General features: G+C 34.4%; 1 protein-coding gene across 2 annotated transcripts in view; it reads left to right on the top strand.

Annotated features, from left to right (window-relative positions):
• Nucleotides 1-26,655, top strand: part of LOC136041104 (phosphatidylinositol 3-kinase regulatory subunit alpha-like) — a 271,528-nt gene extending 244,873 nt beyond the window's left edge. Inside the window, exons 15-18 of one of the 2 annotated variants that reach the window (XM_065725659.1) lie at nt 12,693-12,946; nt 19,269-19,445; nt 23,678-23,944; nt 26,046-26,655. In XM_065725659.1, the coding sequence (XP_065581731.1) occupies nt 12,693-12,946; nt 19,269-19,445; nt 23,678-23,944; nt 26,046-26,241 (894 nt within the window). In that variant the 3' untranslated portion in view covers nt 26,242-26,655. The remainder of the gene's footprint in view (nt 1-12,692; nt 12,947-19,268; nt 19,446-23,677; nt 23,945-26,045) is intronic. The other variant, XM_065725661.1, reaches the window with a different exon arrangement.
• Nucleotides 26,656-26,917: the final 262 nt, after the last annotated feature.

The following is a 26,917-nucleotide window of genomic DNA, read 5'->3' as shown; positions in this document are numbered from 1 at the left end:
AAGTTGCGTTTGAATGAGGATGTCTCCTTCATTCTTGATAACTAGTCAAAGGGTATAAGAGAGAGGAAACTTCTGATTGGATAAAAGACAACGACATCTATCAAAACTAGCAAAGAAACTATCACACAATTCCTTTGGAGTTATTGCAGCCGATATAAGTGTTTGCTAGGATTACGTTAGGGAAAAGAGAAAGAAACAGGAAGAGGTGGAGGGGGAGCCAACATTGAAGTCTAAGCCTTCTATTAGTATCGATGGGGATAGCGGTCTGCAGATCAAGTGTGGAGGCCCTTACCTTAGAAAGTGTTTGACATTGATCATGCTGATTATGCCGGTGATCAAATCGAAATCTTTTGCCTTTTACCTATAAGACTTTACCGGCTAGTGCCATATGGTGTTTGTTTCTTTTCGTGGATGTAAACATCTATCATGGCTGTTAATTAATCATATAGACCTAGTTGTTGTTGTATTGGTCTTTTCTCAACTCTTTGGTTTTGTTTCACATTTAAGCACCATGCCGCCTGAGCCCAACAAGGTACGTACACTCCTCCTCCATCCCAATCTATCCAAAGCGTCCTTCTTTACATCCTCTCAGAAAATCCCTATTTCCCTCAACTCTCTCCTTAAGACACCCTCCCACCGCAACCGAAGGTGATCGATTTTCCATTTAGCCCTAGACGGTAGCCCTATCCCTAGACGGTATTGTGCCTGAAACGGTATTATAATTAAATTTGCTTTTTTTTCAAAACTAGCTAATGTTGCACTTGCTAGACTAGCCCTATCTATTCTACTGCTATTTGTCTGTAACCAAGTGTATACCTAACTATTCTGTTAGGGCCCAATAGACCTTAGACCTTTGATTGGAATCGCACTATTAATGAACTAAAATTGAGCTCGAGTTCTGTTGGGTAACAATCAGGATCATAACTATAGATTTTTTTTTTGGGGGGGGGGGGTCTTTTGGTCGGATGTGTCACAAAGAATTACCGATCGCAACACGAATGTATTTTCTCTCTCTATTATTTAACCAAACCTCTCAATCCCTTTTCTAATAGGCTTTTATGCTGCATTTACCAGTGGCACCAATTAACGAAACTATTGGGGGACCTATTTTTCAAAACCTACTGGAGGGACTTTTTTTCATTGAAAGTACCCAAAGAAGGGAAATTTTCAATGAAAATACCAAAAAATACATATTTCAAATCCTAGGGGGGAGAAATGCTCCCCCTGCCCCCACCCTTAAATGGTGCCACTGTCACATATACTCGTCACCCGGGAGATCATACTCTTTAATCGTCTGAAATGTCAGTGTTATCGAATTTGTATTATCCAAATTAGATCTATCACAGTGAAACAGAGATACTACTTATAAAAGATGTTGTGACTCCAAAAATCTTTTTACTTGCCTAAATTTTCGCACAAGACGACCAAATCAGGTGATATTGAGTTTTTCGTCCTTTTACTGGGTTAAAATTTCACACAGCAGGTTTTAAAGCCAATAAGTTTTTTTTTAAGGCGGGGTTATTTGTCTCTCGAGAAATCAGGAATTATGTGGTTAGGATATGAAAATACGTCATAGATGTAAACCAATTAATTTAAAGGAACCTTTTTACCATGGAATTATAAGAGAGTAATCCCTCTTTATCTTTTTGTGACAATCGAATAATCAGGTTTCCAGTTTCCTTGGAATTGATATTTAGATTTAATTAACTTTTACAAAGTGATTTGTTTATTGAAGTATGCACGTGGATAAGTTTCCAGACAATTGGAAAAAAAAAAAACAAAAGTTTAGGAATAGTTTTCAAAGAAGTTTCAAGTAAATAAAAGTTTGTTTCTGACTTTCATTTGTAAAATGAAGCTCTTTCTTTTAATTAAAGATTCTCTGGAAACTTAAAAGAAAAAACAAATCGTTGGGGGAATCTTCAATTTCATTGGTTATTGATTTTTTCCTGAATATAAACCTTCCATCCAGCATATGCACATGGTATGTAAACTTTCACAATTTTGACTTAGAACAAGGTTTATTGTTTGACTTATTAGTTATCGATTTTTTTTTCCTCTTGAGGAAAGAGGAGGAATCCCCTCTGAGATTGATGTGGTAGAAAGAGGAAAGAGGAGGAATCCCCTCTGAGATTGATGTGGTAGAAAACTCTTCCCAAAAACTTGAAGTATTCTGTCTTAAAAGGGCGCTTTGTTCCCCTGGCACCTCTTTCTTGCAAAAATAAGGATCCAAAAACATGTCATATATGCGAAAAATGAGAGAATATTTCGGAACAGATTTTAGAGGAGATTTAAAAGTGATTTAAATGCAATTACTCCATATAGTAAATGTATGTATATGTGTTACCGCGAGTGTCCGAAATCTGGTTAACGTTGACGCTCACCGTTGAATGTCCGAAATTCCTTTTTTTCTGCTTGGATTCAATTAGTTTTGCGAATCAGCCTTTTCAGTCTTATGCAAGCTATGCTGGTAAAAGTGAAAGTTACGTTAGATTATGTTAGGTTAGTTAAATTTGGTTATAAATATCACAAACGGGTTAACCCAACCAAACCCAATCTAATCTTGCCTAACCTGTCATCATCAAGCCTTGCATTAAATTGAAAAAGTTGACTGACAACGCTGACTAAATACAAGGAGAAAAAAGGTATTTCGGACATTCACCGGTGAATGTCCATACTCATGAGTTTTGGACGGTCACGGTAACATACATATGTTAATGGGAATGTCCGAAATCTGGTTAACGTCCACATTCACCAGTTATTGTCTGAAATTCCTTCTTCTCTGCTTGGATTCAATTAGCTTTGCGAATCAGCTTTTTCAGTCTTATGCAAGCTTTCATGGTTAAAGTTGAAGTTGGGCTATGGTAAATTCGGCTATAAATCTCAGAAATGGGCTAAAACCCTAATCCAACCTAACCTAATTTGTCACCATCAAACCATGCATAAAACCGAAGAAGTTGACTGGCAACGCTGACTAAATCCAAGAAGAAAACAAGGTGTTTTGGACATTCACCGGTGAATGTCGACATTCATCGATTTCGGACATTCACGGTGACATATATATATATATATATATATATATATATATATATATATATATATATATATATATATATATATATATATATATATATATATAACACAGTAAACAAATACGTATAAGTAAGTATATATAGTAATATTTGAGCAAAAATCTTGTGGTCATATCTAAAAGTAGTCCAAAATCCTGGAAAATGCTTTGAGTGCAAATATCGATTGCGGTGACGTAAAATGGGACTAGACGTTTTTTGTAAAACTGAAATTGGAACCCACTTACGCAAACTGAGTTAGCTAGACCAACGAATATAGTTTATTTTCTTGAATCTTGTTTGGCTTTAAAATATTTGAAGTTTTTTTGTTAGCAAAAATAGTTGGAAAATGAAGCTATTGCTTATAATTTTTTTTTTTTTTTTTGGTCTTCTAAGTCTGAAAAGCCTTAGAAGGCTAACCTCTTTCAAATATTGGTCATTATATATGTTCTAAGACCACGCTAGCTGAGCATGACGCTCCATAAAAAATAACTAAAAAACAATAAAAAAAAGAGGAAAGTGTAAAATAGTTGAGTGACCAAGACTTTCAGTCAGTAGAAAAAACTGATCGGAAATCATTGTTTTGTTTTGTTTCTTTTTCTTGTTTCGCCGTATTCCTGTCTCTTTTCTTTTTTTCGAATGATATTAATGCAAAAATGAACCCCAGATAATTCAATTCTTATATTTTCCAGATATGATCCTTTTCTACCTTTTTTATTTTTTTCTTATATCTTGACTTATCCCTGGAAACTTGAAAACGTCCTTGGAAACTAAGTTATATATTTCCACGTGTCAAGTTTAGGATTTGTTACCAAGTGAGAAAAAGTGTTATCAAACAACAATTGTTTAATACAGAATCGATTTTTAACAGGATAATACACATCACTTAAACTTAAATGGGGAAAATAGTATCCTACTAAACCAGTTTTATTTTAAAATGCTGATTTATGATGGCTCGTGAACCGGAAAATCTGGTTAACTGTTGCCAACTGTAAAATGCAAGTATAGTATTTAAACTAGGCTCTGTTTTCATTTAAAAGTTTCACGGACAAAACGCCTAATGAGTCACCTAATTGAAAACTAATTTTCGTTTTCGTTGGATGATTAGCTTTCTGTTATGTCCCTACTACGCCAAATGAAAACCAAGCTTTTTCTTTTAATTTTTCAAATAATGAAAAAACCAGTGGTTTTCATCCAGTAGAAAGAAAAAACAGGCTGAAAATCATTCGTTTTCTAGTTTTGTTTTCTTAATTATTTTCATTTTTTCACCACATTCCGGTTTTCCTTTTTCCTTTTTTGAACGATTTTGGTCATTGTCAATTATCAAACGAAATACCTGAACGTCATTCTTAACAAATTATGATATTTCTACAAAAATGAACCGTGTGATAAAGCACACGGTTTACGAGTGATAAGACAAATTTTAGACCACACTCTCTTACAGTTGTTGTGAGACGTCCTTGTTAAAATTCCGAACGCCTCCCCCTCTATCCCTTCTTTGCATGTTGGTATGGGTACAGGCATACTGCGAACCATAATTACAAAGAAGGGCTGTGAAATGCTTGTTACTCCACAAGACACACCAAGAATGTCAATTCGTGAAAGTATGAGGGGGGTTACGTAATGATTTTTTTTTCGATATATATATTGAAAATTTGCTAGAAAAGGAGTTTTCAAAATCTAGGCGATAATTGGCTTTTTTTCGAGTTTTGAATGATAATACTAAAAAATATAAATTAGACTGTTAGCCGGGGCATGGGTTTGGCCTCAGTCACTAGGACCACATATTCAAAATATGTATAATTATAATGGTAGACATGTTCTGGGTGGCGATAACGATTGTGATGATAATGGGGTGGGTGGCAGTAGAGGAGTTAGATTTTTGTTCAAAACAGTAGTGAAAATAGCTTTGGCCGTTCAACAAATTATTATCCTTGGCTTAAAGAGCTTAAAGGAAGGAAATCAGTAGTGTCTTGGTGTCATTTTGGACGAAGTGTTAAGTTTTTCAGATCAAATTCAGTGTATCGCTTCAAAAGTTGCACGAAATATAGGAATTATTAGAAAAATGAAGCATTTTTTTTTCCACAACACGTTTTAAGATTATTGTATTTTCCGCTAGTCCATCCTTACTTATTATATTGTTGTTCGGTTTGGTCAAGTACATTCGCTGTTCACCTTAAACCATTTCGTATACTACAAAATTCTGTTCTTCGTATTTTAAATGGATATGATTCTCGGTTCTCAGTTAGCTCAGCTTATACAAAAATTCGTATTATGTCGCTTGCTGACCTTTTTATTTTTTTTAAGTGTCAGTTTATGTTTGATTTGTTACATTTTCTAGCGCCTGATTGTTTTGGAAATATTTTTATTACTGTATCGCAATCTCATAATTATAATGTACAAAATTTTGCGGAATTTAGGAAACCACCTAAAAAATCCAAGCGGTCTGGGTTTTCAATGCGTCAAATCTTGACTGCTGTATGGAATAATAACCTGTGAGTTTGTATGAGGAGACTGAGAGGCCGGCCTTTCAGGAGCTGCTGCGTTGTCTGGGTTGCTATGATTTTTGATTTATTTGTTTTTTGTTTATTCGATTATTTTTCTTGTTATGAAAAAGGTAAGCAATTGTGGTAGTTTTTCTCGCAAGCAGTATAGGATATAATGAGTTTTCTTTTTGAATTTTTTTTTTTAAGGAAATTATTTTTTTGTTAAGTTTTGTTTATTTTATTATTAGTTGTTAATAATTTTACATAATTATAATTTCAATAATTATAATTAATTATTAATAATTAATAATTTAACAGTTTACCGCACAAGCCGAGATTTCTGGGCTTCTTGGTATTTTTATTCCTTTTGTTAAGTTTTTTGTTCCCTTATAAAGCTCCCTTATACGAAAAATCTAAATTGTTCTTGACAGTAAATTAAACTAAAAAGGTGAAAAAACCTTTAGTCAGGTGTTGAAAAAAGCGATAAAATAATATATTTATTAAGTAGGGCCTGTTATGCAGAACGACTGAGTTTAATAATGAGATCACCGTCGGATACTTCCTTGTTCAAAAGTGTGTGCTTTAATCCAACTGGTTGATTTTTTATGTGTTTTTGTAAGCCAGTCACATTATTTCTTATTGTTGGGGAGTCGTCCTTTTTAAAACTGGATTGGTTTTTTGTGTGAAATTTCAAGCCAGTAAAAAGAACAAAAATCTTATGAGTCAACTGAAAATGAATTCTCTGCTTCTCTGTGGTTTAAAATTCTAATACGTTGAAATTCCATATTTATTCAAACTTAAGTGATATTTTAGCGTTTCATTGAGTTTTATACCAAGGATCAAGTTTGTGCTTATTTTTCCTGCTTTGTATTTGCCTTATTTTTAAGGGGACCTGAAAAAGGGGGGAACTCATTTTTGAAAATTAGTGTTGTTAAACAACTACTAGAAGCCTTAGTCAGCTTGAGATATTTGGAGATTTAGGGACATTTAATATGAGACTTTCTGTTAACTATTCTTTCCCCCTTTTCTTTTTTCCCGCCTTTAAAGACTATAATATTACTCTAATTATCTTAGGATTTAAAAAAAAACACTTTATATTGATTAATCAAGGGAATAGGAACCAAGACAAATATTTTCTTGGGCAAATTTTCGACTGAGGAATGTTTTAAACTTGGATTGAATGAAGTCAATGACCTGTGTTTTTCATAATATTAGGGATTCGTAATAGCAGTACATGACTTTTAACGCGTTTGTTTTTTTTTTTCCAAATGGTTCTCAAAATGAGGATACATATCTGTAATACTGTATCCGGGGGGTAGGGGGTTTGATCCCCCCTGAAATTTTATTAGAATCGTCAAAGTGTAGCAAAGATGAATATAAACATATTTTTATGCATTTCTTGAAGTTTTTGGTACTCCCCCCCGAAAAAAATCCTGGATACGGCCCCGCCTATCCGTATAGCATGACTAGTGAAGAAGCGTTTTCTAAATGTAGATTTTTGGACAAAAAGGGGAGAGTCAGTCGGGGTCAGTGTTGTGACAAGTACTTCAAATTTGTATTTAAGTATTAAGTACTTCCAATTTTTGTACTTAAGAATCAAGTGTTAAGTACCAGACCACAATTGTACTTAAGTAGTACTTGAGTTTTAAGTACAATTCTGCTAGTACTATTTCTAGCTCAGTCATATCTAGTTGTATAATGGAAATAAAATAAAGTCATATAATAAAGGCATTATGCAGTTTAAACAAATAATTAAATACCACGGAAGACAGTAGAGCTCCGCTTCTTTGAACGTTAGTTAGTTTTAAACAGTAACAGGGCCACATGTATCCATTTGACGAAAGTCATCCAACAGTCTACCAAAGTAACTAATTACGGGATTCCAGGTAGTTATAGGAATTCTTCAACGGGTGTTTTCTTTCTTTTCCATTTAGTGCGAACTGTTCTGTTCTAGGTCAAGAAACATTGAAAGAAGTGTAGCTTCCCTTGCTCAAGGTTAATGATTTGTCTTTTGGTGGAGATGCTGGTACTAGGAATATGCTTTTAGCACTGCTAAGCACTCGAGCCTGAGGTCTCCTTGTAAATTCCTTCGTGTAGACAAAATGGATCCTCCAGTTGAAAAAAAGTCTTTAAACAAGAGCTGAAGATGACAATACACAGTTGTACTTTCGAAAAACTTGCCGCACATGAGGGTAATCCTTAAGAACGCAAAGGTCCCTCCGTTTGTCTCCTAGAAACGGCAGAACCTCTATCTTCACTTTGTTAACTGTAGTTAGACTCTGATAAATCGCTCTCATATTCTAAAAATTCGTAGAAACCATCACCTGACAAGTCGTTGGACTTGTTGTCATCAGGATCACTTGTTCTCATCCTTTTAGCCTCCTCATCGAACATTATTGCAGCTGTTTCTTTCCTGCTGTCGGGGAATATTTTGTTCCTGGACATGGGCATGCTGCATGTTGTGAGGACGTAGTCTTTGCAGCTTTGGACGGAACCCCCCAGAAAGCTAAACCGCCGCTCAACACCATCTAATAGTGCGCTAACCAATGGAGCAGTATACTTCACAGACTGCTTGAGCTTCATCAGTTTTTTCTGAAGGCTTTTGATTGTCGGGTAAATGCTACTAAAGAAACATTTTTTTTTTAGACAAATTTTTTCAAAATTCTTTTTGCCAAGTCCTGAAATAATACTACTTTTGAGTGTTGCAATCCCCTTTTTTTGAAAAATCCTTGTCTGTAAAAAAAAGTCATTCCATTGAAGCGGAATGTACTTGGGAGAGCACATGAAAGTACTTAAGAATTTATTGGCACTTGAGATCTTAAAGTACCTATTTATTTTACTTAAGTAAAATTCAAGTACCTTGATTTTGTACTTAAGTAATACTTGAAGTACTTCTCAACGCTGGTCGGAATAAGTATTAAGTCATAGGATGATCAGTTGGAAATGGTAAGTCAGGGAATTTTTCCAGAAACGGTCTGCTATTGGGTTTTTTTTGCTAATTTTTTGCTATCCCTGAAGGGGAGGGAGTGTAGATTTCCCCTAAAGTAGATATTTTTGGTTCAAAATTTTAAGTATGTAGACATTAAGACATAAAGGTTTTTTTTTCTGTACCTGATGGGATCCTTATCTATATAGCTTCAAGAGTTTCTATGTTAAAGCGCATTCAGACAGACAATTCGTGTTGGGAAGCACATATTCTTTGAAAAGACCCTAATAAGTTTAGTTTTTGTACAGTTTATGTCCCCAATATGTACCTTCAAAAACCTCACTCTTAAATATTTTCCTTTTGAGCTAATTTCATATAAACTCACTGTGGCTAAAAGAGTCCGTTGGTATGAGATGCATGAAATATGGCAAATTTTACGATGCATGCTAATTTTTTGGCTATCTGAAAACTTGGCTTTATCGTGGTTGCAGAGATAGCTGCAACCTGGAAAAGGACCAACCTCGGCCAATAGTAACCCAAGAGTAATCAATTTGAAACCAAATTGGATCGAAATAAAAAGCACACTATTGGAATTGCCTTAGCCGAAAACCATATGCATGAACCTTATAGTCCCTTGAGTTGAACATTAAGCAAAATCACTTTTTTGCATGGGAGACACTGATGTGTCCTCTATTTTTTCACTGCTGCTAGTGGGGCAAAGGAACATCATAGAGAGCTGTTTAATGGCTCATGCTAATCGAAATTTGCATTAATCATTTTACTGGGGTTTTCCTCCTGTATATAGTATATAGCCTCGAGAACCGAGCTCTTTCAGGCGAAAGTTTTGCTCATGTTTTCTCTTCAGACTGGCCATTTTTCGGATGATTACAGAGCTTAAAGTCGAATATCCTTAATTTAATGAAATTACTAATATAGCAGAGTTGAAATTTGTTCTACTTTGCTACAGCAAAACTTGAAAATGGAGGAAATTGAACACAAGATCTGTTGATTTGTAAAAAAAAAATAATAATATTTGCGATAAAAGAGAGTCTGGCCATAAAAATACGAATAAAATCCAGAATGCATGAGTGTCCTTGGCCAAAGTCATTGGTTGAGAAATGACAAGTGAGTTTACCATAAATTTTTTATAATTATTGCTTCCATTTGTCGTGTTCCGATGACAAAATTGTGATTCCATTTGCTGCCGATGACATCTGTCATGTTGAAACTTTTTAAACCAAATGCCAAATGATGAAAATGGTGTTTTCTAGAAGGAAGACAGGAATTTTCACGGATTTTTCGCTTGTATTGTTTTGAATAGAAAGTAGCTAGTCTCAAAGCTTATGTACGTAACCTATAAGCGTCAGAATTCTAATGTCTTAGGCTGGAGCTTCCATTGCATGCTTTATTTTTCAGAACAATTTCATGGCAACACCTAAGCTGATCACGTACGAAATGGCAGTGTTTACAATCCAGGCTACGTTTTTACACATACTAAAAATATTGTTTATTTTTATAGATTGATTTAGGCATTTATTCCTAGGCAGATATTCCTCCTCATCATTCATAAGTAATTGGGTAATATCCGTAACTCTCAGTTCTGAAAATCACGTTATACAATGGGTACCTGAAGCCAAATGAGTACTTATCGTTATGCAGTCAATAGGTCTCATTAATTGGTGGCGAATTTAATAAGTACTTTTAGTAAGTCTGCTGTGTTTTGTTTTATAGTTGAAAAATTGAAATGAAACTTCCGGTTTAAATTTTTTTAGGGGGAGGGGGTTGAGGGGACTCTGAATTTTGTGTTTGGATTAGAGGGTTATGTTTTTTATGCTCTAGTCCTACATGCTCTGTAGTTATTATGGTATAAATCTCAATAACCTTAATAATGCAGACTTTGTTTTACGAGCCTATTTAAAGCAATATAAAATCGACCATGACTAAAAGCGTCACGCACCTCCTCAGGTGCGTGACGCCTGAAAAATGGCTAATTTGATGATGTCAGCTGCTTTTTTACGCTTGCTTGAAATTTTTGAGTTTTTTTTATTGATTGGTTTAGTGGTTGTTAATGTAATGCTCATGATAGGTAGGGAAGCACTTTGTTCTACTCACATTAGTATTATTGTTATTAACGGTAGTAAGTTTCGTTGTATTTTGAGAAACCTTTGTCGATCAAAATTGAGGACTAAATTCTATGTTGATCGAATTTTATAGCTAGTTTGTTTGAAAGAAGAGGACACAGGCACAATAAAATGAAACGGAACTTACGCTAAATGTAATCTGTGTCTTCAACAGGTAACACGATTCAAATAAGTTTTAATATGTAATTGCTTTAATTTCAAAGTTGTATTTTATGTTTTATTTGGCTATCCGCTCAGCAAATGCAGAAAGGCGCCAAAAATTCTACAAAGCGGGATTTTGCTTGATAAAGAACCGACTCATTTCCTATTATGCCTAAACTTCAGTCCTGAACTGAGTTGTACCTCTTCAACTTGTACAACGGGTACCAGAAGTAAGTAATTCTCATTGCAGAGGTTCAATCAATAGGTTTCATCCTCCCGAGAAAATATGTGCCACGGTATTTTTCGTGTTTTATCACTTTTGTTTTATCTGGCTATTCACGCAGCGAAGGCAGAGAGGCGACAAAAATGTTGCGAAGCAGGATTTTGCTGGATAAAGAACCGACCAATTTGCTACTATCCCTAATCTTCAGCTCTGAACTCAGTTGTTGCTCTTGAAGTTGTACAACGGATACCAGAAGCAAGTAATTCTCATTGTAAAGATTCAATCACTAGGTTTTATCTTCCCAAGAAAGTATTTGCCACGGTGTTTTTCGCTTTGGATCACTCTTGTTTTATTTGGCTATCCATGCAGAGAACGCAGAGACGACAAAATTTTGCGAAGCAGGATTTTGCTGGATAAAGAACTGACAAATTTGCTATTATCTTTAATCTTCAGCTCTTAACTTTGTACTACTTAGTTGTACAACGGATACCTGAAGCAAGTACTCATTACACAGATTCAATAACTTGGTTATATTCTCCCAAGGGAGCATGTGCCATGGTGTTTTTCGTGTTGTATCACTTTTTTAGGTGGGAAGGGGGTGTGATCTTCAGTTTTTGAAAGTCGTCCATTTTTGTCCCAATTCATTTAAACATCATCACCTCCCTTTGAAAAATTGTTGTTACGACTCCTAAGCTATATAGTTTTAGCCATGAAGATGCAAATGGCCGTGGCGGAGTTAGATTTTTTTGGTGCCTGCATAATATCAATTTGTGGAGTCCCAAAGGCTATTGCTACAACCCGGGAACTGCATTTAAGTCATACATTTAATTAAATCTTATTGTATAGGTGTTTAGTGATTCCAAATATGATTTCAGGGCAAGTTATCGCCTACAGCACGGGAGATTGTTCTGTGCGGTATTTTCATTCTGCAACGAGATGGTAGAGTTTTGACGTAGCCTTGTAATTTTTGATTATGTTTAAACTGAGGATCGGAGCCCCTAGGCGGGTGTGGCCCAATGCTGTCGTACATGTCTAACCCCGTCACTGGCAACTCGATATACTCTTCAGAATGCCCCAGTCTTTCGTTTTTCTACTTTTTTTGAGGAATCAAAATGGAATGAAAATGTAGAAAAACGAGTGAAATATTAATAAGACAGTGAAACTGAAAATTCACCCGCTTTGAATATTTATGTTTCGTTTTAAATGTAAATAGAAAAGCAGTTTGGTCTAAGCAGAGGTGGTCTTCGGGAAGGGACAGAGGGGGCACTTGCCTCGGGTGCAGAAATTTTAAGGGTGCAAATTTTCAAATAAATAACCGAATGGTTAATTTTAGAAACTTTAATTTTATGAAATAAATTAGCGAGCGCAGTTGATCAGTGAAAATTATTAATTAATTGGTAAAATTTAAATAAAATTTAAAAAATGAAATAATAATAGCTAATGCAATTAAATAATTTAAAAGCAACCTGAAAATGATTAAAATGCAAGTTATTGATTAACTAATTAATTAACTGAAATTAACAAATGAGTAATTAATAAATGAAAATATTGTTAAAATTGGGCCTCGAATGTTGTGTAGAAAAAGGGGGGCTAATCAAGATTTTTCTCCTGGCGCAAGAGGCCAGAACCGAACTTTTTTCTTTTTTTGTTTCTTTTGAAGGAAATTTGTTTTGTCCTTTCAAGCCATTAAATTTGATCTGTGCTTTATAGGCTGAAGAACTGTCCGGTTTGAGTGTTGAAGACAGGGAGAACGCTATTCAGCGTTTAATAGAGGCGCATGACTCCTATTTGATGAAGTGGAGATCTTACGAAGGCTATCACCAAGACTTCTGTCAGATGTCCTCGGCCGTGGCTGTGAAAAAGCAGGCTCTGGAAGCTTTCAAGCACGCCGAAGAAATGTTCGAGGAACAAATTACACTCCTTGATAAATATGAAAGAGAGGCTCAACCGCAAGAGCTTAGGCTGTAAGTATTACTTGGATAATCTTGAGGGACGAGGATCTGATAAAAATTTCTTTCTGCAAATTTTTTTTCACCATTGCGTGTTCTCATATGCTCAGTCAAATTTATCTTTTGAGAAACCTTATTTTTGTATATTTCACACCAGGGGCGTAATTGCTATGGGGCAGGGGGGTAACTGCCCCCTCCACATCTCAGTTTGCCCTACTTATCGATCTCAGTTTGCCCCCCCCCCCCCCCCAGCTGAAATTAGTTTTTGCGAGAAATTTTGACAAAACTAAGATAAGCCTGCATAAATTAAGGATCCAGAGAAACAGGTCAGTTTTCTTAGGTATAGCTTTGCCCTTATGGTAGGCCTAGTATATGGATCGTTTGTCATTTATTACTGTCGTTTTCTCTTGGCTCGAAAAAATTGGCTCCAACTTTGCCCCCTAAACAAATACAACTTAGAAACAATGGGGAAATTTTCTCAAGACAGTGGAATTCAATTCAGTGAATATTTCGGCCCTATGTCCAAGGACCGTCTTCAGCACAGCACCAACAATATATATATATATATATATATATATATATATATATATATATATATATATATATATATATATATATATATATATATATATATATATAAACTTACATCAAAAAGGCGAACTTTAAACTAAAAATGTTTTAAAAAACTTTTAAAGAGCCCTAGCATTCTTACTTCAACAAAGTTCCACCAGGACTGATAAATAAAATGATGGGAGATGATAAAATCCGCTCAAAAGAAATAAAATGATTAGATACAAGCTTTCAAAGCTAATTTTGAAAGCCCCTCCCCAGGATTTTGACGAAATTACGCCGCTGGTTCTCACTCATGAAGTTTTTCTTTATTGTGATTTCTCAAATGCCGCATTGTGTGGCCATGCCCCTGTAGCTCTTAAAATGCCAAAGAAAAGGGAGGAAAACTTGATTGTTTGAGTCAGTTATGTTGAAACTTATATACTATATATATCTTACTACAAATTAGAAAACAAATATCTGGAATTCAACTTTTAGTGAGAAGTGCTTTAAAAGTAAAACAGTTCAACATAGGGATGAAACCTTCTAATTGACAGTGAACAGATATAAAATTATTTAACTGGATATTTCGAACACATATACAGTGTTCATCATCAGCAGTAAAAATATCCAGTATATGTGTTCGAAATATCCAGTTCAATAATTTTATATCTGTTCACTGTCAATTAAAAGGTTTCATCCCTATTTGGAACTGCTTTACTTTCGTCATGAAAAGGCAGTGTGGTCTTCGAAGTTATCTAGGAAGTGCTTTGATATTCAAGTAGTCGGTTATTCGAGGTGTTGGCTGTATGGGGTGCTAAATTTAGCACCTGAAACGGGGGTGGAAAATCAGAACAGGCTAAAGTCGTCTTGTACCAAACAGCTGAAAAAAGTGTAGCTTTTGAAGGTGTATTTGTCTTTAGGGATCAACAATCAACATGTTGTTTATATTTGAATTTTTGCAGACGTTTACTGTTCGAGTTGTCAAATAAAATCGCTTTGTTTTGCTAGAAAAATCTAGGTATGAATACACCTTAAAGGGCCCGGTGGGGGAATTCTTTTTTTTGTCTTTTATTTATTTTTATTTTATGTTTTGTTACTCAAACTTCGCAAAATTTTAAGAAAGTATGATTTTTTTGGTGAGTTAAGTTGTAACCATAAATATTTATTGGTCACAAAAAATCTCTAATGAGAAGTTGAGGCGGATGACCAGACAGCCTATAGTGACAGATGTCATTAGGACACGTCGGTGAAAATATCTGGGGCATGTACTTCGTATGGATGAATCCCGGATCCCAGAATTGACGTTCCAGAGACAACCTGAAGGAAGAAGAAGCGGCAGGCCGTGCAATACACTCAGGTGCACATATCAGAGGGTCCTGCGAAACATGCTTCCCTTCAACCGATGTGGGAAGATGTTCTTGCTACGGCGCACATGAGGGATGACTGGCGGCTACTTGTAGATGCCCTGGGCGTATCTGGAGCAATAGGAGGATCTAAGGTCAAAGTTCGAAAGGGGGTGATGGTAGTCCACCGAAAGGAGCATTTATACCCTCTTCCTCTTGGGAAAACGGAAATAACGTATTCAAATGTTTTCTGTCTATAAAATTACATAGCAATTCTGTTATGTCGGCTCCCGGACATACTTAAATATCAACATTCTTTTCATTTTCATCAGATAGACATGATTTTCACTATTAGCTGGTTCTCTGGGGAAAAGGGGTTCGCCTTTCTAGAAAAAATTTTCATACTCGTTTGAATTTGAAATCATTTAAATTAAAGATGTTGGAAAGGATTAAATTTAAAATCATTTAAAACTTATACTTTCATAACTATAAGTATATACCTATAACTTTCATCGAAATCAAAAATGATTTCTTTTTACTCACCTGATTTTTTTTTTACTTTTCACTTTCTTTCAATTTAAAATCTTTTGTTTTGATCAAACAGTTCGTGGTAACGAACTCTAAGTAAGAAGCGACCCGGCTAAATAGTAACCGAAACTCTAAAAAGCGGAATTTTTATACCAATAAACACATCAAAAGATTCGGATTTTAATGCTTATGTCAAATATTTAAGTTTTGTTTTAAAAATTAGAGTTGACACAAAGAGTCAAACTTTAGCGTAAAGAGCCAGGCGTTGAGGAGGGCACAGCTCCTTTCATATACGTAATAATTTCTGTTAATTTTAAGTTTTAGTGTCGCTCCTTACTTTCAGTAAAAAAATACTTATTTTTTTCGTTTAATGATAGTAAAGATGTAACTTAAAATTTAGATGAAGAATGTTTATTTCATTTTGGAAGAGGCTAATGCTTCACTCAGCCCTTGGACTTATGGAAATTACGAGGGTCTCTGAGACACCAGGGGGCGCGTTCCAAACTTGGCGGAAACTGTGCTAAGTGTTTTGAGGTGTGCAAAGCGCGGCGGGAGTGTTTGGCACACGTGACGTTCCGAGATGTAAAGCACTTGGCAGGAAGTCAGCATCGACTTGGTAATTCATGATTCTCATCAAATTGACATTTTTGCGAAAAGACGGAACGATTGTAAAATTTTCTGATAGTCTTTTTGTTTTTTGGTCAAAGTAACATTAAAGGATTAATTGTCAAAATTTGCGTCGGCATGAAAAAGAGTTCCACGTGTGCATGTGTGTGTATGTTTGTAATGTTGGTTCAATATCATGAGCTTTCTTAGAAAAGCTTTTGGTCGGAAACACAATTTTTTCTAATGCTCGCATTTTTCATGCCTTTTTTTTGCTGTCTAGACATCTGGTCTTTTATGTGCCATATTTGTTATTTTCTGGTAATTTATTTTCTTTTTTTTTCAGTGATGGTAGAGCGAAATGAATACTATTTAGCAAAAAGTTTTAATACTTATCTAATATTAATACTTAGATGCTTTAAGCGTTAATAGCATATTTTTAAATACAATTTATTATAATATTTAATATTTAACTGTGCGTTGTACGGTAAAATATTTAAGTTAAATCCATTAAATAAATTAAATACATTTAAACTAAATTAAGTTTTGTTTAATCTTTTTAGTTGATTTAGTTTAAAATAAATTCAATAAAAAGTTTAAATTCTTATCTTCTAGTGTTATACACTTATATGCTTTAATCATTAATTTATATACTTCACTACTTTAAATGCTTTGAGAGCACAGATTCTTAATTCGTCCGGGAATTCTTAAATTAATGCGGGAATTAAAATTTCATCTACCTACCAGGGATATGCTTGGGAAGGGAGGGGAGGGCGTTGGGACCCGGCCCTCCCAAAATCCTACTTTTTTATGAGTTTCCGGGCACTTCTCATTCAAGCGATCAAATAGTCTTTTTTTTTGGGGGGGGGGGGGTACGTTGCTAAAAATAGCCTTTGTGTATGCTGGATTTTTATATATAGTAACGAGTATAAAGAATCGTCTAACGTTAATGCTTACATACTTCGAAATGCTTTAAAAGTATATATTATCAATAAAAGACTGAAATTAGATTTGTATCTTCTCAGCAGTGTTGTACCCAGGGGGGCGGGGTTCGAAGACTAGGCAATCAACCTGAAATCCTAAATTTTCATGAGTCTGGGCACTATTTATTCAAACTTTTAAATAAAGTCTGTTGTTTACCATCGCCACTCCCCTTTCCCCTTATGAAAAAGTGTGTAATCTGCCTGCTTCTTAGATAAAGTACTATTTAGTAACTTACTTCTCTCTCACTACTCTACTACTACTGTTAACAACTCACCGCAGCACGTGAAGCTGCCCACTTAACCAGTCTTTTCGTTACCCAACGTCACCTTTTCATCTTCACTTATTCCCAGCCTTAGCGATTTAGCCTTCTTAATATTAATTTTCAAACCTTTTCTAGCGCCCTGAACTCGCGAAACCTCTAAATGTTCATTTTGCTCACACTTTCATCTAGGATGCTTAAATCATCAGCATAATCTAAGTCCAGGAGAGTTTTTTCTCCCCATTTGATTCGTGGTCTCCCATTGCCTTTCCAATGTTCCTTAAGACAAAGTACATCAAAATGGTCCATATAAAAGGGGATAGAACACAATCCTACTTAACTCCTGATTTAGTACAAAACCAGCTGCTAACCTCATTTCCTACCGTAACCGCAGTAGTGTTTTTTCTCGTACATAGCACTAATCACTTTAATGTATTTGTCTTGTATACCATACAAGGATAAAACCTCTGCTAAAGCTCTTTTATTAACAGAATCGAACACTTGCTCATAAACTATAAAACTGAGGACCAAAGGTTTTTGACAAATCAGGCACTTCTCAATTATTAACCTAAGAGTCAAAATTTGGTCGATACATCTTCTACCTTTTCTAAAACCGCACTCTTCTTCTCTTAAAACTTTGTCTAAAGCATATCTCAGTCTAAAATACCATATTACTTAGCAATTTGTTACCTGTAGAGATCAGACTATCCTGATAATTATCACAATCACTCTTTTATCACTAACAAATCAATCGCTAGGTACTTCCCCTTTTTCAAAAATCATATTCATAATCTTCAGTAACTTATTTCTAACCCCAGAGCCACCATATTTAAGAAACTCATTTACCACACTTATCTGCACCTGGAGCCTTATTATTTTTTATCCTTTTAGTACTGTCGCTAGTTCGTCCTCATAAAACAAATGTTCCTTAAATCCAAGGTATCACAAACTTTTTTTTATTTTCTTCTATATCTTTTCCTGGAATTCTTTCTCGGTTTAGCGCGTTCCCAGAATGTTCTGCCTATCTCTCTGTAACTCTTTTCTTATCACTAATTGTGGCCTCGTTCCTATGTTTAACTGGGACAAGTCCAGATTGAGTACTCCCTCTCAATTTATTAACATGCCAGTACAATATTTTACTATTATGCCGTCTCGATGCATCTTCCAAATCCTCGGCAATTTTATCCATGACTTCCGCCTCACACCTCCTTAGTTCATATTTTAACGCTTTCTCCACTTTCTTTGCATTCCTTTTGTTTTCACATTATCTATCACTCAGATAATTCGTGTACAAACCCCTTCTCCTCTCTGTTAAACATAAAGCTTTTTCACTAATATTCCTAGCTGCAGTCCTGACTTCCCTCTCTTCCCTTTCTCCCCTTTCTAAAATTATTCCTACCATCTTCTACTTTGTCAAATTTTAAAATTTCAAGTTTACTATTCCGCTGTTCCTGGAAAAGTTTCTCTCAAATTCTCATCCTGGAGTCTACCAACACATTAATTTCCCGGGAGGTAGTTACTTTTCCGAAATTTCAGCTTTAAATTAACCCTAAGCACTACTAGATGGTGACCTTCACTCTAATTACTACTGATTGCTTGTCTGATGCATTGAATTAAGGCATAATACTTATCTCACTTGTTTTAAGCATTAAATACTTGAGTATATATATATATATATATATATATATATATATATATATATATATATATATATATATATATATATATATATATATATATATATATATATATATATATATATATATAATTGGGGTGGAGGAACTCCCCTCCATTGCCTTCAACGCAAAAATTCTTCCAATAAAACAATTGTTTGTGGGGTCGTTGATGTAAGGATACTAGGAAGTAGCTCATTAAAATTTCTCTCTCGTAATTATAGGAAAATTACAAAAAAGTATTGGAAGGGGCTTTGAAATAAAGACCCTCCCCCTGTCCACGTGGCTGTCCTTAATGTATCGGACTAATGGCTTAATACTGGACAAATTTGTAATGTTAGTTGCAGTTGTTGCCACATATATCTTATTTTCCACTAAAAATGTCCTTTTTCCAGGCTTTCGGAGAACAGGAATCGTTTAAAAAGCCGACTTTCTGTCATTCAAGAAAACAGATGCGCCCTGGGCTCTGAACTTCGGAAAGATTCGGCCTTTATTCGTTCTGTTGAGAGGGAAATGAACACCTTGAAGCCACAATTGACCCAACTCCATAGAACGAGAGAGCAACTCCAAGTGTAAGTTCTTTTTCTATTGCCCGATTATACTTTTTCCCTGCCCTTGCCACTTCACCTTATCCCTTTCCTTATACCTTATCCCTTGTTATTAAAAAAAAATTGTATCACAACTTACTTTATGTGCATTTTTGTGACTTTTTACTAGTCGGGCATAAATTTCATGGGGGGAGGGGTCCTTACCACTTTACCTTATCCTTTTCCTTGTACCTTATCCCTTTTAATTAAAAAAAATTGCATCACAACTTATTTTATGTGCATTTTTGTGACTTTTTACTAGTCGAGCATAAATTTCATGGGGGGAGGGGTTCAAGCCTGGGAACTCCACTCTGGATACGGTTTTGCTAAGGACCGATGTCTTTTATTCTTTCTTGCTTATTTTCTCATTTTTTGCTTCTCCCTTTGTTTGATTCTTAAATTTTTCCCTTTTTTCAATTTTGTTGTTTTTTCTCATTCTTCTTTTAGAATTTGGTTTTTATATTGTTTTTCATTCTTTAAGATTTTAGCTTCAAAGCGCTTAATTAACTCTTAGTTTCTGCGTTAATAAGAGAACCCCATAGAAATTACAGTGTCCCTGAATGACAAGCATTCATTTAATAAACTGAATATTAAAGTTTATTTGGTGTTTCTAAAAGATAAAAATAATTTAATTAATATTATCAAATTTATTATTTAAGGCTTAAATTTAATAATTAAACTAAATAGCTATTTCACTTATTCATTTTCAAAGAACTGCCTCTGTCTTTTTGTTTTGGATTGATTTGAAAAGCCCTTGAAAATTTACTTGATTAATCTTCTGAATTAGGAGACTTTTCTTATACATATTTTCTTGGAAGGAATAAGATGTCGGCACATGGAACAATCGAATTCCCCCTAGAATAAATAACCAAGGAGTAAAACAATAAATGATGTATATCGTGCCACAATTTGGTTATTAGTTTGTGAGTGTTGACGGAAGAGTTACTTTTTTCATGCTTCTTGATGTGGGGCATTTTCTCCGTAAAAGGGGAAGAGGAACCAGGGAATTTTGTCTGTCAGTAAATTTGGGATCTCGATATTTGATTTGATCGGTTAAACTATTTGAGTTATTAGTTATTTGAGTTTAGAGGGAGAGTTGTTTTGACGTTTCATGCGTAGTTTTCATTGTGAGGAGCTCGTTCCATATAGGTCGGGGGGGGGGGGGGGGTTAAGATTTTTTGAGACCGAGACAGAGGTAATTTTAATCCACGTGAACAAACATTTAAAAATTAAAAAGCATTTAGGCATTAAAAAAAGATTCTTGTCTTTAGTTTGTTTTTTTCAGTAGGAAACTAAGAGCTAATCAAGTGTCAAGTAAATGATCTTATGAATATTAGCAATTATGGCCCACCTCTTATAACCATTGGGATTGCCACCTCTATTATCAATTCGTCAATGAGTAGTAATTCATGAAAATGAGGAAGAGGAAAGATTTTATTCATTTTTTAACAAAGATACGAAGATATTTTTTGAAATCTATGGGGGGAGGGGGGTAACTGTTTTTAAATGAAAATTAAAAAAAATTCTCCTATGTGTTCGCTTATATTTTCAGAGAATATTTGAGAGTCGTTAAAAGTCATGGTGATGTAGCCTAATCAAATGCTGTGGTGCGAAAAATCGTTGCCTATTTTTGTTCCAGGATGTCTATAATGTAAACAGTTGTATTCAGCTCAGTTTAATTCAACTTTAATTTTAATTTTTGGTTTTAATTTTAACGTGCCAAAGACATCAAATTAAGAAAAATTATACCCCTTTGACCTGTCTCTGGTCTATTCATTTTTTTTTTTTCAAATTTATGAAGCTGCTAGGAACATTATCCAATGCTGCTACATTGAACAGTGAAAATAAATAAGAGAAACTGATTGGCTAAAATTGACAACGCTTTTTGTCCGTGAAATTTAAACATTGATTCCCAAAGCCAACCACAAATTCTACAGTACCTTCCTTAAGCTGTTTGACGCCATGTGTTTTTAGCTGCTGTTGCTTCCCTCGCGTCTCCTTTTGGCTACTACCAAAAATGGCAAAATTTCATATGGAAGTATCTTATTAAAAACTGAATTTATGATTCTGTTGGGATATACAGGTTAAGGAAGTTTCGACGTAACCGATTCAAAAAGTCAGATTTAACATTCACTGTCCCTGGTTCCTCGGATTTTTGACTCGAAAATCTCCCCCTCCGCACTTTAAAAACATCTAAACTATTATGGATAGCTCCCTAAATCAGATAGGTTTAAATTTTACCCCCTCCTTCAAAATTGGATTAAAGAGACGTAAAACCAATTTTTTTTTAATTAGATTAAGACCAGTTAAATTAAAAGAATGAAGTCAATTAAGAGGGTATACTTTGGCAAAAACTAGCTTTTGGTTGTCTTTCCTGATTTATTTTTATTCTTTATTTTATTTTTATTTTATTTTTTCTATCACTATTTCTGTTTTCCATTCAAATTAAAGGCTTCATGATTTAGAATACATTGAGTCTTTCGTTTTCGATTTTCCCGCCCTTAATTTTTATGAATGGATGTCATTTACGTTTATTAGTTATGGAAAAAATTCATAAATTCTCCAACCGAATCCTTTCCCATTAAAAAGGTGAATATAAAAAAGGTTTTATTTGCTTTTTAATTAGATATTTGAAAATATAATTAAGATTTTCATTTTATCTTACTTTGGATGAATGAATTTTATTACTGCTACTACTACTACTAACAACTCACTGTAGCACCAAGCCGCCTGAATCAAACACAGCTACGCACGCTCCATTCCATCTCAATCTATATTACCCATCTATATCTATATTAGACAGTAGAAATAAGAGTAAAGGAGAAAATAAATTAACGAACATCTTAAAATACCAAGAACCAAGATAAAATATTTTTTCCCTGGGCCCATTTTCGGTCTATTCATGTCCGAAATTAATGATCTTCTACCATTTTTTGTTGCTTTAAAACTATGAAAACTTTAGGGAATACCAAATTTTCGCCTGTGTTGCCATATTGTGCCATGAAAACGAATAAGCTGTTATCGATTGGTTTCCAAGACCTTCAAAAAAGGATAAATGTTTGGTGTCATGCGTCTTTACTTCTTTGTTGCTTATTTTCACCCACGGTTTTGTTTTCTAAATCTGATGCCGGCTACTACCTTAAACTGCGTAACTGCATATTGAGGTCTTTTTTACTAAAAAATGAATTATAAGTTTTTTTCTAAATTTCTTAAGATATAATTTGTTGTGTAAGTTTTCACTTAACCAATTCCAAATAGATTTAATTTCACTGTCCTTGGTACTGTAGGTTAACACTACTCACCGAAAGAAAATCGAAATGAAAATGACGAATCCGTGGCAAAACTATAAACATAAAAAGACATAGTAGTGACAATTGCTTTGTACACTCCACGCGCTATGTCTGGAGATTTAAAAAACTTCAAGATAACAGCAAATTGATTATTAAGTCAATAGTTTGCTAATATTTGGCGATCTCTTCGCCAGGGAGGGGGGGTTGTTAAACAGGTATTTTGACAACTTGAATAATACACCAAGGATTGCTTCTTTTCCCTTGTTTATAGTAAGTATAAGGTAGAAAAATGTATAGAAATATAGAAGTATATGGTAGAATATAGAGGGCTTATATATGAGGGGTAGCGAAAGAGTCGTGAATTCATACCAAAAAGGCAGCAGTTAAATAGGGGCTTCAAACAACAAAGAGAGATAAAACTCAACAAAAAAAAACCTCAAACGAGACTGTGGCCAGTAGAGAGAAAAGAGATGAAAGACTAAAATAAGGCAGATATTTTCGCCTGTATCTAAACTAGGCGTTCTCAGCACAAGGTAAAAAGAAAAAAACACTAAATTAAAAACAAATCAAACCACCACCAGCAATAATAAATACAATTGTCATCTCTTTTCTCTCTACTGTTTATCTCTCTTTGTTGTCATGGCTGGCCAATTCAGCTTAAGAACTTTCAAATATGGGCTTGCAAGACTGAATCATCCCACGTACATTTCTTACTTTCTGTTTGAAATCATGGACGTCTGGGATTCTATAGATACTTCGAGAGGGAGAGGGCAAGACTCGTGGCACTATCTGAAACAGCTTTAATGCTCAGGTGTACGGCCCTCTTTTCTACACTGTGTTATGTCCTAACCGATAATGACGTGTTACAGTCTTAAATAAAGAAAGTCTTAAGAACGGAACAATTTGTTTATTTAATTTTTTTTCTAGATGGTTGGAACGAAACGGTGTGAAACGGGAAATGATTTTAACTCTACTTCAAAGCCGCGGAAGTTCAGATTCATCCCGTAATGGGTACAGCGACGCAAGTGAATATGCAGTTAGTGTTGACGATCCGTTATTTTATCATAAGGACGACAAATATTGGTATTTTGAGAATTATGGACGGCGAGAAGCAGAGAAAAAACTGGCCAATAAACCGAACGGGAGTTTCTTAATAAGGCCTGGAACTTCTAGCCCTTACGCCCTTTCTATTGTGTAAGTGATTTCATGGTTTTTAGCTTTAAGTGAAATCTGTCTTACCCTAGATTCAGATACTAAGATATATATATATATATATATATATATATATATATATATATATATATATATATATATATATATATATATATATATATATATATATATATATATATGTAGTGTTGTGACAGAGTACTTCAAATCAGTACTGCAACAAGTACTCTAAATTTTTACTTAAGTATCAAGTATTAAGTACTCATTGTTGTTTTACTTAAATATCAAGTAATAAGCACTTTACAAATTCTTACTTAAGTATCAAGTACCAAGTACTTGCCATAATTGTACTTCAAGTACTACTTGAAGTATTTATTTTATGTATGTATGTTCTACATATATATATATATATATATATATATATATATATATATATATATATATATATATATATATATATATATATATATATATACATCATACCTTGCATTAAATTAAAAAAGTTGACTGGTAACGCTGACTAAATCCAAGGCGGAAAAAAAAGGTATTTCAGACATTCACCGGTGAAGGTCTGTGTTTCCCGTAGGAATTGTCCTAGGGCAGTTTTAGATAGTCGTTTAACTGACCGTATACCATTGGCTGACGCTATGCAAAAAATGTTGATCGTGTCCACTTTCATGGGCCTTAATGAAAGAATGAAATATAGGTAAGCTAAACTCATTGGATGAAAGGTTTGGGAAATGGGATAAATTTTAAAAATGATATGAAGAATTTTGTCCTATGTGAAATCAAAAGATTGGCGAAGATTGTGCCTTTTGATCATCCTTTGCTGAGTCATGTGTAAAGTCATTTGTGAGTCATTTGAGTCGCCTCGAATGGGACTGGGAAAATGTCATAAGAAGGGATTTAAAGGGGAATTGAGACTTCATGGAAGCGGTTAAAGAATGAAGCTTTCAATATATTGGGAGGAGTGTGTGCTGCTGTGTTGATCTCACGTGGCTTTTTTTGCGATGAGTTACTAGCAGTTGCAGTTTCAGCATAAGATCCTACTACGTTTGAATATTGTTATTTTAAATTTAAAATCTATATTTCAAATGTTTTTTTTATATTTTCTACTTTAAAAACTAATTTTTAAATCTAAATTAAAACATTAATATTTTTAGACTTGCCATTTTTAAGTTTCCCGCGGTAAAAATTGAAATATAGTGACCTTAAAAGTGTCTTTTTTTTGTGTGTAATTAGTAACTTTTTGTTGATCTGTTTATAGTTCGCTTTGATTACTTTGGTCAGCTAAGTAAAAAAATAATGTTTGCTAATTTTAAATTAAATACCATTTAAAAAAACCTGTTGTACATGATCATTTTCAGGAAAAGCTTTCGAGTCTAATGTTTACTCTCTGTGCAAGTTTTCTGTGTTTTTGCTACAGTCTTGCGGTTCAAATGTTTTAAAGTATCAGATTTTTTTTTTACTATCACTCGATATTCAGAATTCATCTTTATCCATCTTCTGAATTACAATTCTTTCAATTTCTCATATTTTGAAAATTGGCAGAAAATCATTTAAAAAAGTGTCCTTCCTCCTATTTTCCTGTAAGTTTTCCCATTCTTAAGCAATTTGCTTCATTCCCTAAATAAATAAAAAAAATAAACCATAAGAAATAAATTAAAAATTAGGAACTGTACCATCTGTCTCAGATTTGAACCAACAGTATCGTGAAATGGTCTTGGATGATGGACTGGATGAACTTTTTTGCATAATATCACTTTCAACTAATCAGGGGCGTTTTTTACTGACAAAGTTATTTAAAGCGTAAGTGACATCTTATGCATTTAGTCAAAGCGTCACTGAGAGTCAATGATAGTCACTCTTTCTCAAGTAAAATCAGAATTCCACGCTACTATTGCTTTAAAGTTGAGAAAGATGGTCACAATAGCGACACTGAAGGGTTATGGAAATGAGACGGGTGAACCATGTTTGTCCCCATGTTTTTAAGCCTTTTGGTGCCATATGTTTTTAGTGTATTTTTTGCTCATTTTTGATTATGTTTCATTTCTAATTTGGCGCCCGCTAGTACAAGAAACTGTCTTCTTCTTCTTCTGGTTCTTTAATCTTTTTTTCATTTTAGGTGCAACGGTATCGTTGGCCACTGTCAAATATTCCAAACTGCCAGTGGTCTGGGTTTCGCTCACCCTTACCTCACATTCAAAGACTTAAAAGAGTTAGTGTTGCATTACGCTTTGAAATCTTTAGTGGAACATAACGAATCCTTAAATACGACGTTAGCTTACCCCGTTGGAGGGATCCAGGATGACCAGCGGTAGGAAGTGAATCAGTTTAGGCAATGAATTTTAAAATCTTTCCTTGTGACATTTTTTCGCCTTTGTTATTCACAAGTCTTTCTCGTATAAAGTGAATCATTTTTTTATTATGGAAGAAAATATCTAAAGGAGGAAATTTTTCTTTTGTTTTTTAATTGGTTTGCTACTGTGATATTAAAAAAGATTTGTGATCATGATTATGATCTGAGACTTTAGGCATATGATTTTCAAACGTGAGCATTGCTGTGATTGAAGTGTTGCTCTCGCAACAGGGAGTGTTGCAGAGTTTTGATGGAAATGTCATCATTTACTTGGAACGATGCCAATATTGATTAAGCTATAATCGCAATAGCACTGCTGTGATTTGTAAGACTTCAAAAAATTTGTTGCACGCAACCAGTGACTCTTTCTCACTTTGACACTTTTCCTTAAAAAGATAGTTTAACCCCTTCCAGAAGTTTGGTATCAATTATTAACAGTAGAAATGGCTCAGAAAGGCTTATTTATCCCTTGTTAGGCTAGTAAAGCATAAACCTTAAATGGTGACAATCCATACAACCGATCATTTAAAATAAGAAGACCTACGCATTCAATCCGGAGATGGGGGAGGGGGGATTCTGAAAAAAAAATATTTTTGAATTTTCAATCAAAACAATCGAAAAAACTGAAAAAATGCCCC

Source organism: Artemia franciscana, chromosome 21 (assembly GCF_032884065.1).
Source record: "Artemia franciscana chromosome 21, ASM3288406v1, whole genome shotgun sequence".
In the NCBI taxonomy this organism is placed as follows: domain Eukaryota; kingdom Metazoa; phylum Arthropoda; class Branchiopoda; order Anostraca; family Artemiidae; genus Artemia; species Artemia franciscana.
The sequence above is the reverse complement of the archived record's forward strand: the minus strand, read 5'-3'. Positions and strand labels throughout refer to the sequence as shown.